At 46.9% G+C, this 14,101-nt stretch overlaps 1 protein-coding gene across 3 annotated transcripts; it reads right to left on the bottom strand.

The window, feature by feature from the left end:
• Positions 1-492: 492 nt before the first annotated feature.
• RGN (regucalcin) lies at positions 493-13,537 on the bottom strand. 3 transcript variants are annotated; one of them, XM_043569603.1, is made up of 8 exons: positions 13,453-13,537; positions 11,705-11,884; positions 9,465-9,647; positions 5,711-5,926; positions 2,755-2,886; positions 2,230-2,384; positions 862-937; positions 493-781 (listed from the first exon to the last, which is right to left on the bottom strand). In XM_043569603.1, the coding sequence occupies exons 2-7, from the start codon at positions 11,871-11,873 to the stop codon at positions 887-889; spliced, it is 906 nt and encodes a 301-aa protein (XP_043425538.1). In that variant the 5' UTR covers positions 11,874-11,884; positions 13,453-13,537; the 3' UTR covers positions 493-781; positions 862-886. The 3 variants fall into 3 exon arrangements, with proteins under 3 accessions (XP_043425538.1, XP_043425539.1, XP_043425537.1); XM_043569604.1 differs by lacking the exon at positions 13,453-13,537 and adding an exon at positions 13,170-13,423; XM_043569602.1 differs by lacking the exon at positions 13,453-13,537 and adding an exon at positions 12,179-12,309.
• Positions 13,538-14,101: the final 564 nt, after the last annotated feature.

The raw sequence follows: 14,101 nt of genomic DNA, 5'->3' as shown, positions 1-14,101 counted from the left end.
CCCTCAATAAAGCTATTTTTTTTTTTTAAAACGTATTCTTTCTAGGGGCACCTGGGTGGCTCAGTCGGTTAAGTGTCCAACTTCAGCTCAGGTCATGATCCAACGGTTTGCGAGTTCAAGGCCCGCATCGGGCTCTGTGCTGACAGCTCAGAGCCCGGAGCCTGTTTCAGATTCTGTGTCCCTCTCTCCCTCTGCTCCTACCCCACTCACATTCTGTCCCTCTCTCAAAAATAAACATTAAAAACATTAAAATAAATAAATACACATTAAAATTTATAAAAGTATTCTTTCTATAAAGTCATATAGTACTTTTACATTTATTAGGTGGCTGTTGGAAGCATGGATTTTGCTAGAGTGTTTAATTCTTAACCTCCAGGAATATTTTAGCTTGTAAAAAATAGCATATAGGAAGAATAATATGAGGGTAGGTTAGCATTGCAGTATATTTTATAAAATTATGATAAAAATAAAAAGGAATATAATCATAATAAGTCATTACCAGGCCAGTATTTATTAATTTTTTGAAGCTTTAGGTATAATAAGTAAGGAATACAGAACAGATAGGGTCCCTCCCCACTCCGCTTCTATTTGCAAAGAATCAAGAGGTTAATTTACAGTTGAACAATTCTCTACATTTCTATAATACCTTTTCAGAAGGCCTTGTAGTGTTATCAAAACTACCTGTCACCCCTTACTAAAATGCTCTACCTTAAAAAAATTGTAAATAAAAAGTTAGCCCTGTTAATCACATCATTTATTTTTTTGGTAACTACATTGAAATTTCAGCTCTAGTATGGAAACCAATTTGTCAATAAATTTCATAAAAAAAAAAAATAAAACTGAAAAAAAAAAAAAAGAAATTTCAGCTCTAGAATTTTCTGTGTCTTCATCCTGCATAGGGATAGGGAGGAATTCCTTTGACTCCCAGGCCAGTTATCTGTTAAAAAAAGAAAGGAGAGAAACTTTGCTAAAAGTTAACTCCCAAGTATTCTTTAAAAGCAGTTTTGTGATTCATAATACTATTATTTAGCCACCAATCATCCTTGTTTTATTTCCTATCGTAAAAAGGAATTACTTATCCAACTGGCAACCATCTACAATTAACTTGGATTTAAACCTGAATTTGGGGCACCTGGGTGCCTCAGTTGGTTGAGCATCCAACTGTTGATTTTGGCTCAGGTCATGACCCCGGGGTCATGACCCCGGGGTTGTGGGATCGAGCTCAGAGTCGAGCTCTGTGCTAAGCATGGAACCTGCTTAAGATTCTCTCTCTCTCTCTCTCTCTCTCTCTCTCTCTCTCTCCATTTGCCTCTCTCACCCGCTTGTGCGTGGTCTTTCTCTCTCTCTAAAATAAAATTTAAAAATACCTGATTTTATTTCTACCACCTTCTTATTTCTTTTCAGCTTGAGAGGTCTATGACTTTTGCCAGTGTTTGTTTTGTTGCAAAAAGAAGTTAAGAAACCCAATGATATTTTTGTGACATCAAAACAATCACCTGATCTTTTTAAAAAATTTTTTAATGTATATTTATTTTTGAAAGAGAGAGAGAGAGAGAGAATGAGTGGGGAAGGGGCAGAAAAAAGAGGGAGACAGAATACAAAGCAGGCTCCAGGCTCTTAACTGTCACAGCACAGAACCCAAAGTGGGGCTTGAACTCGCGAACTGTGGGATCATGACCTGAGCTGAAGTCAGACGCTTAACTGACTGAGCCACGCAGGCTCCCCTCAATTGATCTTACAAACATGTTTCAAACACTGGTTTTCCAAGCCCATTCTACCAATTTATAGAATTTCAACAAGCACTACTGAAGCCCCAAAATATTTTGAAGTACACCACAAAGTAGGCTGAACACATCGTCCTGGGCTTATAGTCTAGAAAATCTAAATAAAAAAATTTTTAGGCTATTTCTTAAATGTTGATTTATTTTTGAGAGAGAGAGAGTGCAACAGGGGAGGGGCAGAGAGAGAGAAAGAGAGAGAAACAGAGGATCCAAAGCCGGCTCCATGCTGATGCCAGAAAGCCCGACGCGGGGCTCAAACTCATGAACTTCGAGATCATGACCTGAGCCGAGGTCAGACGCTCAACCGACTGAGCCAGGCGCCCCTGAATAAAATGTTTTTAAAAGTCTAGCATGATGTTTACAAGTATGAAAAGGCACTAATGGCTCAGTTACTTAGCCAAAGATCTCCCCAATCTCACCCTCAAGATAAAAGAAAGAGCCAGATCACCTTGAAGATCCCACCAGCCTGAGGCTGCTGCAGAAGCTTCTCCGCGTCCATTCCATCCCGGGCACATGTCACGTACATTTCGGAGTAGTCCTTCCCTCCGAAGCAGCATGATGTTGTTTTATCAACAGGCAACTTCACAGTTTGGAGTCTTTTCCCTAGAGGAGCAAATATTTTATTGAAAGTCTAGCTCCAGCAAATCTCCAACCTGCACAGCCTTTCTGGACTCCTTGCAGAGGATTAGGGATATTCCAAAAAGAGGAGTCAAAAAGTGGAGGTCAGATATCAGCCATGTATTTGACTTCACCTTCCCTGATGATTTGTGTTGGCCCAAAAGACTTACCTCCGCAGGAAAGGAAGACTGACTGTAAATTCAGGGCTATATGTTTGGCCTTTATTTCCAAAATCACCCTACCGAGACCTTTGAATATATCTCTGTATAACTTTGTCAGTAATGTAGTTTCTCCCGTTGCTAGTGTCTGTTTTTTTCTAGATAGGGCAGGGATTTTTTTTATTTTTTATTTTTACCTGTCTCAGGATCTAAACGAATCACTCTTCCTCCATTGTAACAGGCCACCCAGAGCTTCCCCTCAGCATCAATACACATTCCATCCGGAATTTGTTCCTCTTTCTCCAGCTTATACACACTTCTGCGGTTGGCTGTAGTCAAAAACAAACAAATACACACATGCGTACACCGAAACAACAGGCTGCTCAATACTGAGCATCAGACAGTGATGCTCAAGCTGACTGTAAATCCTGATCACGTTTGCTTAGTCAGGGTCTGGCATGTGAGATGATTCAGAAGAGCTCATAACTTTATTTTTTATTATTATTTTTTTAATGTTTATTTCTTTTTGAAGGAGAGAGAGACAGCATGACTGGGGGAGGAGCAGAGAGAGAGGGAGACACAGAATCCGAACCAGGCTCCAGGCTCTGAGCCATCAGCACAGAGCCCGATGCAGGGCTCAAACCCACGAGCCACGAGATCATGACCTGAGCTGAAGTCAGAGGCTCAACCGACCGAGCCACCCAGGTGCCCAAGAGTTCATAACTTTAAAACAAAAACGTCCAGGGGTGCCTGGGTGGCTCAGTTGGTTAAGCATCTGACTCCTGGTTTCGGATCAGGTCATGATCTCGTGGTTTCGTGAGTTCAAGCCCTGTGTCTGGGTCTGTGCTGGCTGCCCAGAGCTTGCTTGAGATTCTCCCTCTCCCTCTCTCCTTCCCCAACTCATGCTCTGTCTCTCTCAAAATAAATAAACTTTAAAAATTAAACAGATAATAAAAAACAAAAATGTCCAGAAATGTAAGTGGGCACTCCTCAACAAAGGATTTTTACCACATGATTTGGGGATGATCATACTCTCTTTGGTTTGGGTACAGACCTATCTGTCTAAGCTTTCAGAGGAGGAGAGAAAAAAAGTAGAAAATTTTTAATGTTTATTTATTTTTGAGAGAGAGATTGCAAGTACGGGAGGGGCAGAGAAAGAGAGGGGGACAGAGGATCCGAAGGGGGCTCCACGCCGACAGCAGAAAGCCCCATGCGGGCTCAAACTCACGAGCCATGAGATCATGACCTGAGCCGAAGTTGGACGCTCAACTGTCTGAGCCACCCAGGTGCTCCAAAAAGTAGAATTCTTAATAAAATACCAATAGTTCTCTTTGAGGCTGGCCCGAACTGAAGCTCTGGCACATCTTAGATACATTTCAGGCTATGGTTAGACCTGATACATTTCAGTTTATGATTATAAAAATAATGGTACCATGTGAACAGTTCACGTGCAAAAACTAGTAAGATGTACCAGTTCTGTTTCTGCCAAATGCTCCAAAGTCATCTTATCAAAACTAAACACTGAAGAGCTTGTTCCTGGGGCGCCTGGGTGGCTCGGTCGGTTAAACATCCAACTTCGGCTCAGGTCATGATCTCACGGGGTTCTTGAGTTGAGGTCCACCTCGGGCTCTCTGCTGTCAGCACAGAGCCTGCTTCAGATTCTGTCTCCGTCTTTCCCTGCCCCTTCCCTACTCACGCTCAGACACTCTCTCTCTCTCTCTCTCTCAAAAATAAAGAAACATTCAAAAACATAAAAAAAGCTTGTTCCTGAAAGGAAAGGTATTCTGAAGCCAACTAACTGGCTGGCATTAAAGGGGAAATCACAGTATACAAAAAAACCATGAAACTCCAGAGGAACTTTAAACTACGAAATCCAGGTCATTCTAATAATTGCACTGGGTTATAATGGAAGAAAAAAGTTAAAAAAAAAAACCATGTGTAAGTAGGGGCGCCTGGGTGGCTCAGTCGGTTAAGCATCCGACTTCAGCTCAGGTCATGATCTCGCGGTTTGTGAGTTCGAGCCCCACGTCGGGCTCTGTGCTGACAGCTCAGAGCCTGGAGCCTGCTTCCGATTCTGTGTCTCCCTCTCTCTCTCCCCCTCCCATGCTCGCACTCTGTTTCACTCTCTCTCTCTCTCTCTCTCTCTCTCTCTCAAAAAATAAGCATTAAAAAATTTTTTTAATAAAAAAATGCGTAAGTAAAATGGGTAAAAACAGTCATAAAACAGAGCACTTTATATTTCAGAGCAAAAACATCAGTACTGAAATAGTTTGCCTCTGGTTAAATTATACGAGAGTCTTGTGATTTTTTTCATGTCATTTTCATTATGGGTTTGGCTCTTGTGGTTTGGCACCTTTCACAAAACAGTTTCAAGCACTCCCTTCTAGATTTTTCTCAAGAACTCCTTCCCTCCCAGCTTCCAACTACGGCTCATGTAGAACCCATTGACGGAATTGAACAATCTGCAACTACTTTGTAAACTTCTCTATTTTGGAAGATTATTCATCTGTCTCTGAGTAGCTTCCTATGGTTAACTAAAGCGCAAGTGAGAGATTTCAACCCCAAACCTTAACTTCCTGTTCCTTTAGCTCATTGTCCTGTGTATTGCTTCCCTACAGGCACATCCTGGTAGAATAGGATCCATTTCAAGGTGAGCCTCTTTCTAGAGATGGTGGCAAGAAAGGGAATTAAGGATCTATTCATATTATTGCAATGGCGGCCACCATTAGTTGTGTTGAGGGCCATGGCTTCACTGGAAAAATAGTCAAGTCTGTGTAATTGTGACTATACTGGTGTAGTAACCACCAGACAGACCCTTATTTGACAAGTGAGGACCTTTTTTTTTTTTAAGCTTACTTATTTATTTAGAGAGAGCATGAGTAGGGGAGGGGCAGAAAGAGAAGGAGAGAGAATTCCAAGCAGGCTCTGCGCTGTCAGGACAGAGCCTGAGTCAGGGCTCGAACTCACAAACCGTGAGATCGTGACCCGAGCCGAGATCAAGAGTCGGATGCTCAGCCGACTGAGCCACCCAGGCGCCCCTCCCAAATAAGGACTTTTTCAGACGAGTTGAGGAAGAGGCAGCTTACTGGTTACATACAGAGGGGGAAAAAAACTCACCAGCAGTATTAAAAAGAATAATGAAAAAGTACATACAGATCTTTCCTGTCTGCAGGTCGTAGTCAAAGGCATCCACAGAGTAGGACAGGCTGTCAATGTAATAGAAGATTTTGTGGTCCAGGGACCAATCCAAACCATTGGAGATGTCCACCTGGTCAAAGTACTTTTCCACGTGGTGGTCAGGAAAGAGCGAGTACAGGGAGCCCTGGTGCCGCTCCAGAACTGCTGGGGCCGTTTCCTCAGCCATGGTGCCTACAAAGCCCAAAAAGCACCGAGGTTAGCTCCACAGCATCTTGCCCCGTGCCCTGCACCACCTCTTATCCCAGGGTTCCCTGCCCATCATCAAATCAAGGAAATGATCATACAATCCCAACCTGGGTCCCCTGTTTCCAAAAATGACAACTACTGGGGTGCCTGGGTGGCCCCGTCGGTTGAGCGTCTGACTTTGGCTCAGGTCAAGATCTCAATGGTTTGTGAGTTCGAGCCCTGTGTCAGGCTCTGTGCTGTCTGGGCAGAGCCTGCTTCGGATCCTCTGTCCTCCTCTCTCTGCCCCTCCCCCACTTGCGCCCTCTCTCTCAAAAATAAACATTAAAAAATTTTAAATAAATGACACCTACCTTGCTTATAATGCAAATTAAACTTATACCAACAGGTTACGGATAGTTCTTCCAGACAAGAAGCAGTACATGTTCGCCAACCCCATTTTCTTGGCCTGAGCACAACTATAACGTCTGTAACTATGTAGCTATTTGGGAACTCTGAAAAGTACACATCAGGCAGCTCCGGGGAAGAACACCAGAATGTGCAATGCCACCTAACTGGTGGGGAGTGCTCTGTTTTATTTTCCAGTATGTCCCAGCTTGAACTCAACACGGCCTGGAACTTGGACGTGAGCGCTGTGGTGAAGACCGGGATCCAAGAGGAACCCTCTGAATCTGGCCCAGGGAGCAGAAAAGGAAACTCCTGAGGCTCAGAGACTGGGTATTTTCCACGCCTTTCTCCGTTCCGTCAGTGCCGCGGCAAGGGTAGCAACGGCAGACGGTGGCCAGCAACAGAAACTGCAGGAACCACGACTCAGGGAAGGGGACATTCCTCTCCATTTGGTGAAGGCGTAGCTCCAAAAAGGCAGAGCCAAACACTGCTGTGTTTACGTTCTCTCTCTCTCCCTCCCTCCTGCTGCTTGGTCCCCAGAGACAGCACCGTCCTAGAGACAGGGTGGTTTCTGGCTGGAGGAGTGACAAGGAGAGAGCCAGGAAAATGGAAGGCACCCAGAAATAGTGAAGAGGGATGTTGCTCAGAAATTGGCATCCCATAAAGCTGTTTATGATCTCCGGGCTCATCTTCAACTTGTATGTGCACGAATCTGGTTCTAATTAGCATACCAAAGACTGGGAATGAAGCTGTGGTTAGAACTCCTGAGTCTCAGACCGGCGCTGAGTGGTGCACATGGGGACCAGATCCCAGGAGCACCTCACAGACAGCAGGTCACAGCTTTTCTGGTAAATGCTCTGAACCTAAACATACAGGTTGCTTACTAAGACGAATGTGTCAAGATTTGCCGTAGGATTTTTTTTTAGTTTTTTTTTTTAACGTTTATTTATTTTTGACAGACAGAGAGAGAGAGAGAGAGAGAGGGAGACATAGAGTGTGAGCAGGGGAGGGGCAGAGAGAGAGAGAAAGCCACAGAATTCGAAGCAGGCTCCAGGCTCTGAGCTGTCAGCGCAGAGTCTGATGCGGGGCTTGAAACCATGAACTTTGAGATCATTCCCTGAGCTGAAGTCGGATGCCCAACCGACTGAGCCGCCCCAGACGCCCCAAAAATCACATGTTCCAATGGGGCTTGCATGTACATATATAAAGACAACACAGGGGCACAGGGGCGCCTGGGTGGCTCAGTCAGTTAAGTGTCCGACTCTTGATTTTGGCTCATGTCCTGATTGCATGGTTCATGAGATCAAGCCCTGACTGGGGCTCTGCACTGACAGCAAGGAGCCTGCTTTGGAATTGTCTCTTTCCCCCTCTCTCTGCCCTTCTTGTGTGCGTGCTCTCTCTCTCTCAAAATAAGTAAACATTAAAAAAAAGACAACTATAGCATAAATAAGTGAAGATCAATTCAAGTGGTAAAATATTGGTTCTAGACTGCAAAAAGTTAACTGTATATTTTGCAATCTCTTCAGAAGCCCTTAAAAACTATACAGAGAGATAGAGTAAAAGATCACCGCAAATAAATTAAAATTGAATTCTAAAACAATGTTCACACAACCCAAAAGCAGGCAGGAAAGGGGAAACAGAGGAACAAAAAATACAGAGGGAAGGAAGAGAAAACAACTAACAAAACGGTAGATCTAACTCAAAACATATTAGTAATTACAGTAAATGTAAATAACTAAACACATCAATTAAAATATTTTCAAGATGATTTAAAAAAAAATCCAACTATCTGCTAGGTATAAGAAACTCACTTCAGATATAATGATACAGATAGTGACTAAGTGAAAGGATAGGAAAATCTACACCATGCAAATATTGATCAAAATATTAGGCGACCCTCACGACATCTTTATTTTGTCTCACAAAGTGCCACAGAATTGGGGCACTCGGGTGGCTCAGTTGGTTAAGCGTCTGACTCTTGATTTTGGCTCAGGGCATGATCCCAGGGGCATGGGATTGAGCCTGCATTGGGCTCTGAGCTGAGTGTAGAGCCTGCTTAAGATTCTCTCTCTCTCTCTCTCTCTCTCTCTCTCTGCCCCTCCCCTGCTCATGCTCTCTCTCTTTCTTTAAAAAAAACGAATAAAACATTAATAATAAGAATAACAAGAATAGTAAATTTAAAAAACAAGGGGAGTTGGATGGGACTATATTCTTCAAACATGGCAGTGTCATAAAAAACAAGAAAGGCTATGTACTGTTCCCAACTAAAGAAGATTAAAGAGACATGTCAAGTAAATGCAATACATAATCATAGACTAGATCCTGTGCCAGAGGGGAAAAAATGCTATAAAGGACATTATTTGGTTAATGGCCAAACTGGAATATAGATAGTACATCAGATGAAATTGTACCAATGTAATTTTTTAATGTTTTGTTTAATGTTTATTTATTTTTGAGACACAGACAGAGCATGAGCAGGGGAGGGGAAGAGAGAGAGAGACACACAGAAACCGAAGCAGGCTCCAGGCTCTGAGCTGTCAGCACAGAGCCCAACGCAGAGCTCGAACCCATGAACCGTGAGATCACGACCTGAGCTGAAGTCGGACGCTTAACCGACTGAGCCACTCAGGGGCCCCAAAACTTTTTATTTATTTATTTGTCTAAAAATTTTTTTTAATGTTTTTAAATTTATTTTTGAGAGAGAGAGAGAGAGACAGAGTATGAGCAGGGGCAGGGGCGGGGGTGGGGGGGCAGAGAGAGAGGGAGACAGAATCCATGAAGCAGGCTCCAGGCTCTGAGCTGTCAGCACAGAGCCTGATGCGGGGCTCAAACCCGCGAACCACGAGATCATGACCTGAGCCGAAGTCGGATGAAGTCGGTTAACTGACTGAGCCACCCAGGCACACCACAAAACCCCTATTTTAAAACTCATTTAAACTACAAAAGTACCATGCACGCTTTAGTCTCTGCTGGAGACAGAAACTGAAAGGGATATTTATGAAGCCTTTCTCACGGGATTTTGTTTTCAGTCAAAGGCTACTCAAGTAATGATAAAAGACCCCAAGACCCATTACCAGTACAACTCTAAGTCTTGCTTATCGCCAAGGCTCAGTCAACAGGTGCTAGAGATAAACCATACCAGCAAAGTATCTCCCAGCGGGATCCACCTTCCCATCATTGAATCGATTGTTTTTCTTATCTTTATCTACTGTGGCCAGGACAGCCACCGACTGATCTTCCCAGTTCAAAGCACAGAACTTTGTTCCAATGGTGGCGACGTAGCCTCCTGACTGGCGAAGGGCCACAGAGCTGACGGGGGCATCTGCAGAAGCAAAAGCAGCATTCAGGACTCGACACGTGGGCCAGCGGCCCAGGGGCCCAGCGCAGGCATCGCGCCACCAGACATCCCCGAGGGGATTCCAGCTCTTTTGACAATGGGAGTGCCCTCTCCCTTCAGTTGAAGGGTGCAGACTACCTAACAGAGTATATTCATTCAACAGTGTTCTGGGCAGCAGGGCTAGAAAGGGGAATGAAACCCAACTCTTCTGGAAGGTTCCAGTCTAGTGGGAGAAGCGGGGAAGTCACACCGCGACAGCCACCATACACTGGGGGGGGTGTCACATCAAGTTCGAAGGAGGGGGTCCCTAACTGGGGTGGGGGGACAAGGGGACACCAGAGTAGCTGTCACAGAGCAAGTGATGCTCGATTCACCTGGTCTCCAGGATACCCAGAGCTACAAACTGCGTTTGGTTCTGGTAACTAGGCTTTGCGACATCTCACTCTCCCTCCGAAACAGGGCTTGTCTCTCTTTTTTCTTTTATATTATTTTTGAGAGAGAGAGAGAGAGAGAGAGAGAGAGAGAGACAGAGAGAGACAGAATCCAAAGCAGGCTCCAGGCTCTGCTCTGTCAACACAGAGCCTGATGTGGGGCTTGAACTCACGAACCGCGAAATCATGACCTAAGCCAAAGTCTGACGCTTAACCGACTGAGCCACCCAGGTGCCCCTACATTTTGTACTTTTTAAATGTTAGGTTTCCTGGGTTTAATATTTTTCCACGTATTAAGGAGAGACTTCTTCTTCTGAAGTGGAGAGATTGATTACCATGGTGAGCAATCACAGGAAACCAACTGACTGGAATTTATTTTGAAAACATTTTCTGAGCACCTCTTCAACAAGCACAAGGCGCCAGGTGCTCCGGGAGCAGGTCTTAGCTAAAAGCCCTGTTCAGAAGTTGATTCCAGCCATCGAGGGGCCCGGAGAATGTGCGGGACACTATTGGGAAGGTCACATTCTCATCATGGATCCTGACCTGTGGCCTGAGACTTCCTAAGTGACTGCTGACATCATAAGCCTTTTCTATGGTTTGTGGGGGGTAGTTTGCAGATTGGAGGTGGGGATATATCCCTAATGTGTGCAGCCTGGCAAAGAGAGACTGGGGAAGGCAACAGGTCCCTCTCCCCACTCTGACCGCTGGTCACAGTCACTTTGCCTCCAGCCGAACTGATATGCCTGGGTGAGTTAAAAAGCTGTTCCCTCTTGGGGCGCCCGGGTGGCTCAGTAGGTTGAGCGTCTGACTCTTGGTTTCGGCTCAGGTCATGCTCCCTTCTCTCTCTGCCTCTCTCCTGCTCTCTCTCTCTCTCTCAAAATAAATTTAAAAAATTTAAAAAAAGAAGCTGTTCCCACTCATTAAAAAAAAAAAAAGTTTGAGGTCACCAGTTCTAGGATGAGCCCTCCGAGGTCACAGGAATTCCTGGTATCTCTTCTCATTAACACAAAATAAGCAACTTCCTTATCTCTAACCAAGCCCACACCCTTCAAGCCAGAGAATGAGAAACCCCTCCACTGGGAATCACGTGGCCATAAACAATCTCATCCAAATGCCCTTGAATTTCGTCCTGAATCTTTTGTTACCATGACCGGATAGGCCTGGTTGATGCTTTGTAAGTCTGAAAGCCCTTCTTTTTATGTTCAAAGGCATATGCCTGTTATTTTCTTTTCGCGGATTGAGGGTTTGGCCTGACCCAGGATAAGACAGCCTTTGCTGTGCCACAAACGGGGTCTGCAACTTTTAAAGCTGTTACCCGAGGATGTTTGGAAAGACCCTACTGTGCGCCCCCTGAGCAAAACAAGATGGGGAAATGCTGCCGTCTCCCCCACAGAGGAAGAGGAAAGTATTGACCATCCAGAAGTTTCTCCTGGGTCAAAGTGGGAGGACACAGGGGATACAGAAAGCAGGACAATCCAAAAGTGTTAAAGCATATCTAGTACCCTTTACCAGGATGGTCCCTGGGGAATGACACATCAGGTGACAGCCACTCCCCAGGGAAAAGACAGCCATCCGGGCAGGTCCCAGGGAGAGCCCCGCCTTCATCCTTACCCACGGTCACTTGCTGCACTCCCTTGCTGAGCGAATCCCACCGGCAAACCTTTTTTGCCGGAATATCGACGAAGAGCAGAGAGTTGGACGCCTCCTCCCACACGGGAGATTCGCCGCACCGGCAGTTCTCCGGCAAAACACACTCAATCTTAACGGAAGACATGATCATGCGAGAGATCTCTGGAAGGTTAACAGAGATAAGATAAAATGTAACCGCGTCGGGCAACTTCAGCAAAACACCTGGCCTGAGGCGCTGGTAAGTACAGACTGGGTTTTTACCAGAACAGGAAAGCCACTTTTCCCTTCATCAGAACAAAATAACGCCATGTGGCAGGAAGACACGCATAGGAAAATGAAGACAGAGCTGACAGTCCAGCGTGAGACATCTTCAACTGACTTACTTCCCAGTGCCTATTTTCAAGCTATCTTTTGAAAAGAGAGGGGGGAAAAATCACAACACCCCAACATCCATACCTCGGTGCCAATGACCCTCGGAGAGCTGGCCGCTCAGACGGGGTAAGGCTGCCCTTTATGCCTGCGCCCTAGCCCCCAAGGTGGGGCGGGGGCGGGCAGCTCCCTCATTGGTGGCCCCTCCCCCGTCTGCAGCACACCAGCTCCCGCCGCCCTCCCCCTGCGCGGATGGTGCGGATTCCCTTGTCTGACAGCTCAAAGGCCAGAACATTCCTGCTCTGCCTTTTTCTGAACTGCACTTTTCGAAATACGTTCCTCCGTGAACTGAATGAGAACGGACACCCCTTTTCAACTGCACGCGATGGAAGGGGTGCGGAAAAGGGCACGGTCTGGGCACCCCCGTGGGACAGCCTCTCAGCTGTTTCTGGCCGCCTAGCAAGGCACGGTGCCAGTTTGGCAAGGAGTCTGAACTCCGCAGGCAGGAACATTTCATGCTGGGACTTTAGGCCAGAGCGTGACCAGCGAACGGGGAGAAGACAAAGAAAAACGATCAGAAAAGAAACAAATAAGCCAACAACATTACCTAAGTAACCCCGTGGGCGAGGAAAAACAGGCAACTTTCTCCCTGGCATCTTTCTGCTTTGAAGTGAGGGGTCCCACCCACGGATGGGGCAAATGAGTGACACGGGGAAAGGGAAAAGAATCTTTGTTTTAATTAAATTTCCTTCGATACATTGCTTTTTTTTTTTTTTTTTTCATAAGAGACACGGCTCAAATAGGCTTTAAATGCTGACTGCCAGCGTCGTAGCATTCGGAATCCGCGCCGGCTGTTAAAATTTGGCGGGCTCCAAAGGCCTTCCTGCTATCAGTCTGAGATAAGGCCCAAGATCAGACGCGGGACTTTTGCAACAGCGACTTCTAACCCCGCGCTCCCGGCGTGCAAGCCAGGCGCGCCCGCAAACGTCCCTTTCCCGCCCGGGGTTTTCGGCCACCCGCGGCCCGGCAGGAGGGAGCGGGCACGCGGCGGCGGGTGCCTCCGCTGCACCTGCGGTACCTGTGCGGGTGAGGGGCTTCCACGCGACCCGGTGGCGCCGCTGCAGCCTCGGGCGACCGCGAGGCCCTGGGGAAGCTGCAGGTCGAGGCCGCCCTGTGCACGGGCCGGCCGAGCGGGGGCGTGCAGGGCGCGGGGTCCCCGGGGCGCGCAGGGGGCAGTCGGTCTCCGGCCGGCAGGCCCCGGTCGGAAGAGCGGGCCGAGGGGCTTTCGCTAGGCGGTCGCCAGACCTTTCCTCCCCCGGAGAGTGGGGGGGCGGGGAGGCCGGCCCGACCCCGGCACTCACCAGGCTGGCGACCTGCAGGCGGCTCAAAGGTCAGGCAGCCCAGCCGGGAGGGCCGAGCGGGGGACGCGGCGGCTCGGCAGGTGGGGGGTGGGGACTCGCAACCCCCAACGCTGGGCCCCTCCTCCGGGGCTCCTGGAAGAATCCTACGAAGCCACCCTGGACAGGGGGGAGGGGGCGGGGCACAGGCTTGGAGCCCGCGGGACCTAAGCCTCGGAGTTTGGACGGAGAGCTCGAGTTTATCTCTTACTTAAACAAGAAAAATGGTTAAAACGCCTAGCAGAGATTGCGGTCGAGGGTCCGGTTAAACACAAACAGGTGAAAAAAGCAAAGAACAAAGCGGTTAAACAAATCCACCCTTTTTCTAGCGGAGAAGAAAGCCTGGTGGCTGGAGGCCAACTCTTGCGAAGCGTTTTTGGTGGGGGAAGCGGAAAGGCTTTGTTTGATTGGATTTAAAGATCCTATCGATCCTAAGTACGGTTCAGCTCACACTCTTCGCAGTTTCTCTAAAGAACCTCCAAGTTTAAAACAGTGCAAACAACAACAACAACAACAACAACACCACCACAAAATTCAGGGAGGGAGGTAAACAGAACGGTGGTTGCCGCTGGGGGGATGGGAGCCGGATATTAACTGTGAAGGGGTGAAAGGA

This window comes from Prionailurus bengalensis, chromosome X (genome assembly GCF_016509475.1).
Source record: "Prionailurus bengalensis isolate Pbe53 chromosome X, Fcat_Pben_1.1_paternal_pri, whole genome shotgun sequence".
NCBI classification, from domain to species: Eukaryota; Metazoa; Chordata; class Mammalia; order Carnivora; family Felidae; genus Prionailurus; species Prionailurus bengalensis.
Note: the sequence above shows the minus strand (reverse complement) of the source record. Positions and strands in the feature narration are given on the sequence as shown.

Bases quoted from the DNA above. Each gene is read 5' to 3' on its own strand.
- RGN (XM_043569603.1), bottom strand. From the start codon at position 11,873: ATGATCATGTCTTCCGTTAAGATTGAGTGTGTTTTGCCGGAGAACTGC. The intron at 5,927-9,464 runs GTATGGTTTATC...TGGGCTTTGTAG, and splicing joins CGCTGGGAGATACTTTGCTG to GCACCATGGCTGAGGAAACG. The intron at 2,385-2,754 runs GTAAAAATAAAA...TTGCTCCTCTAG, and splicing joins TCGTTTAGATCCTGAGACAG to GGAAAAGACTCCAAACTGTG.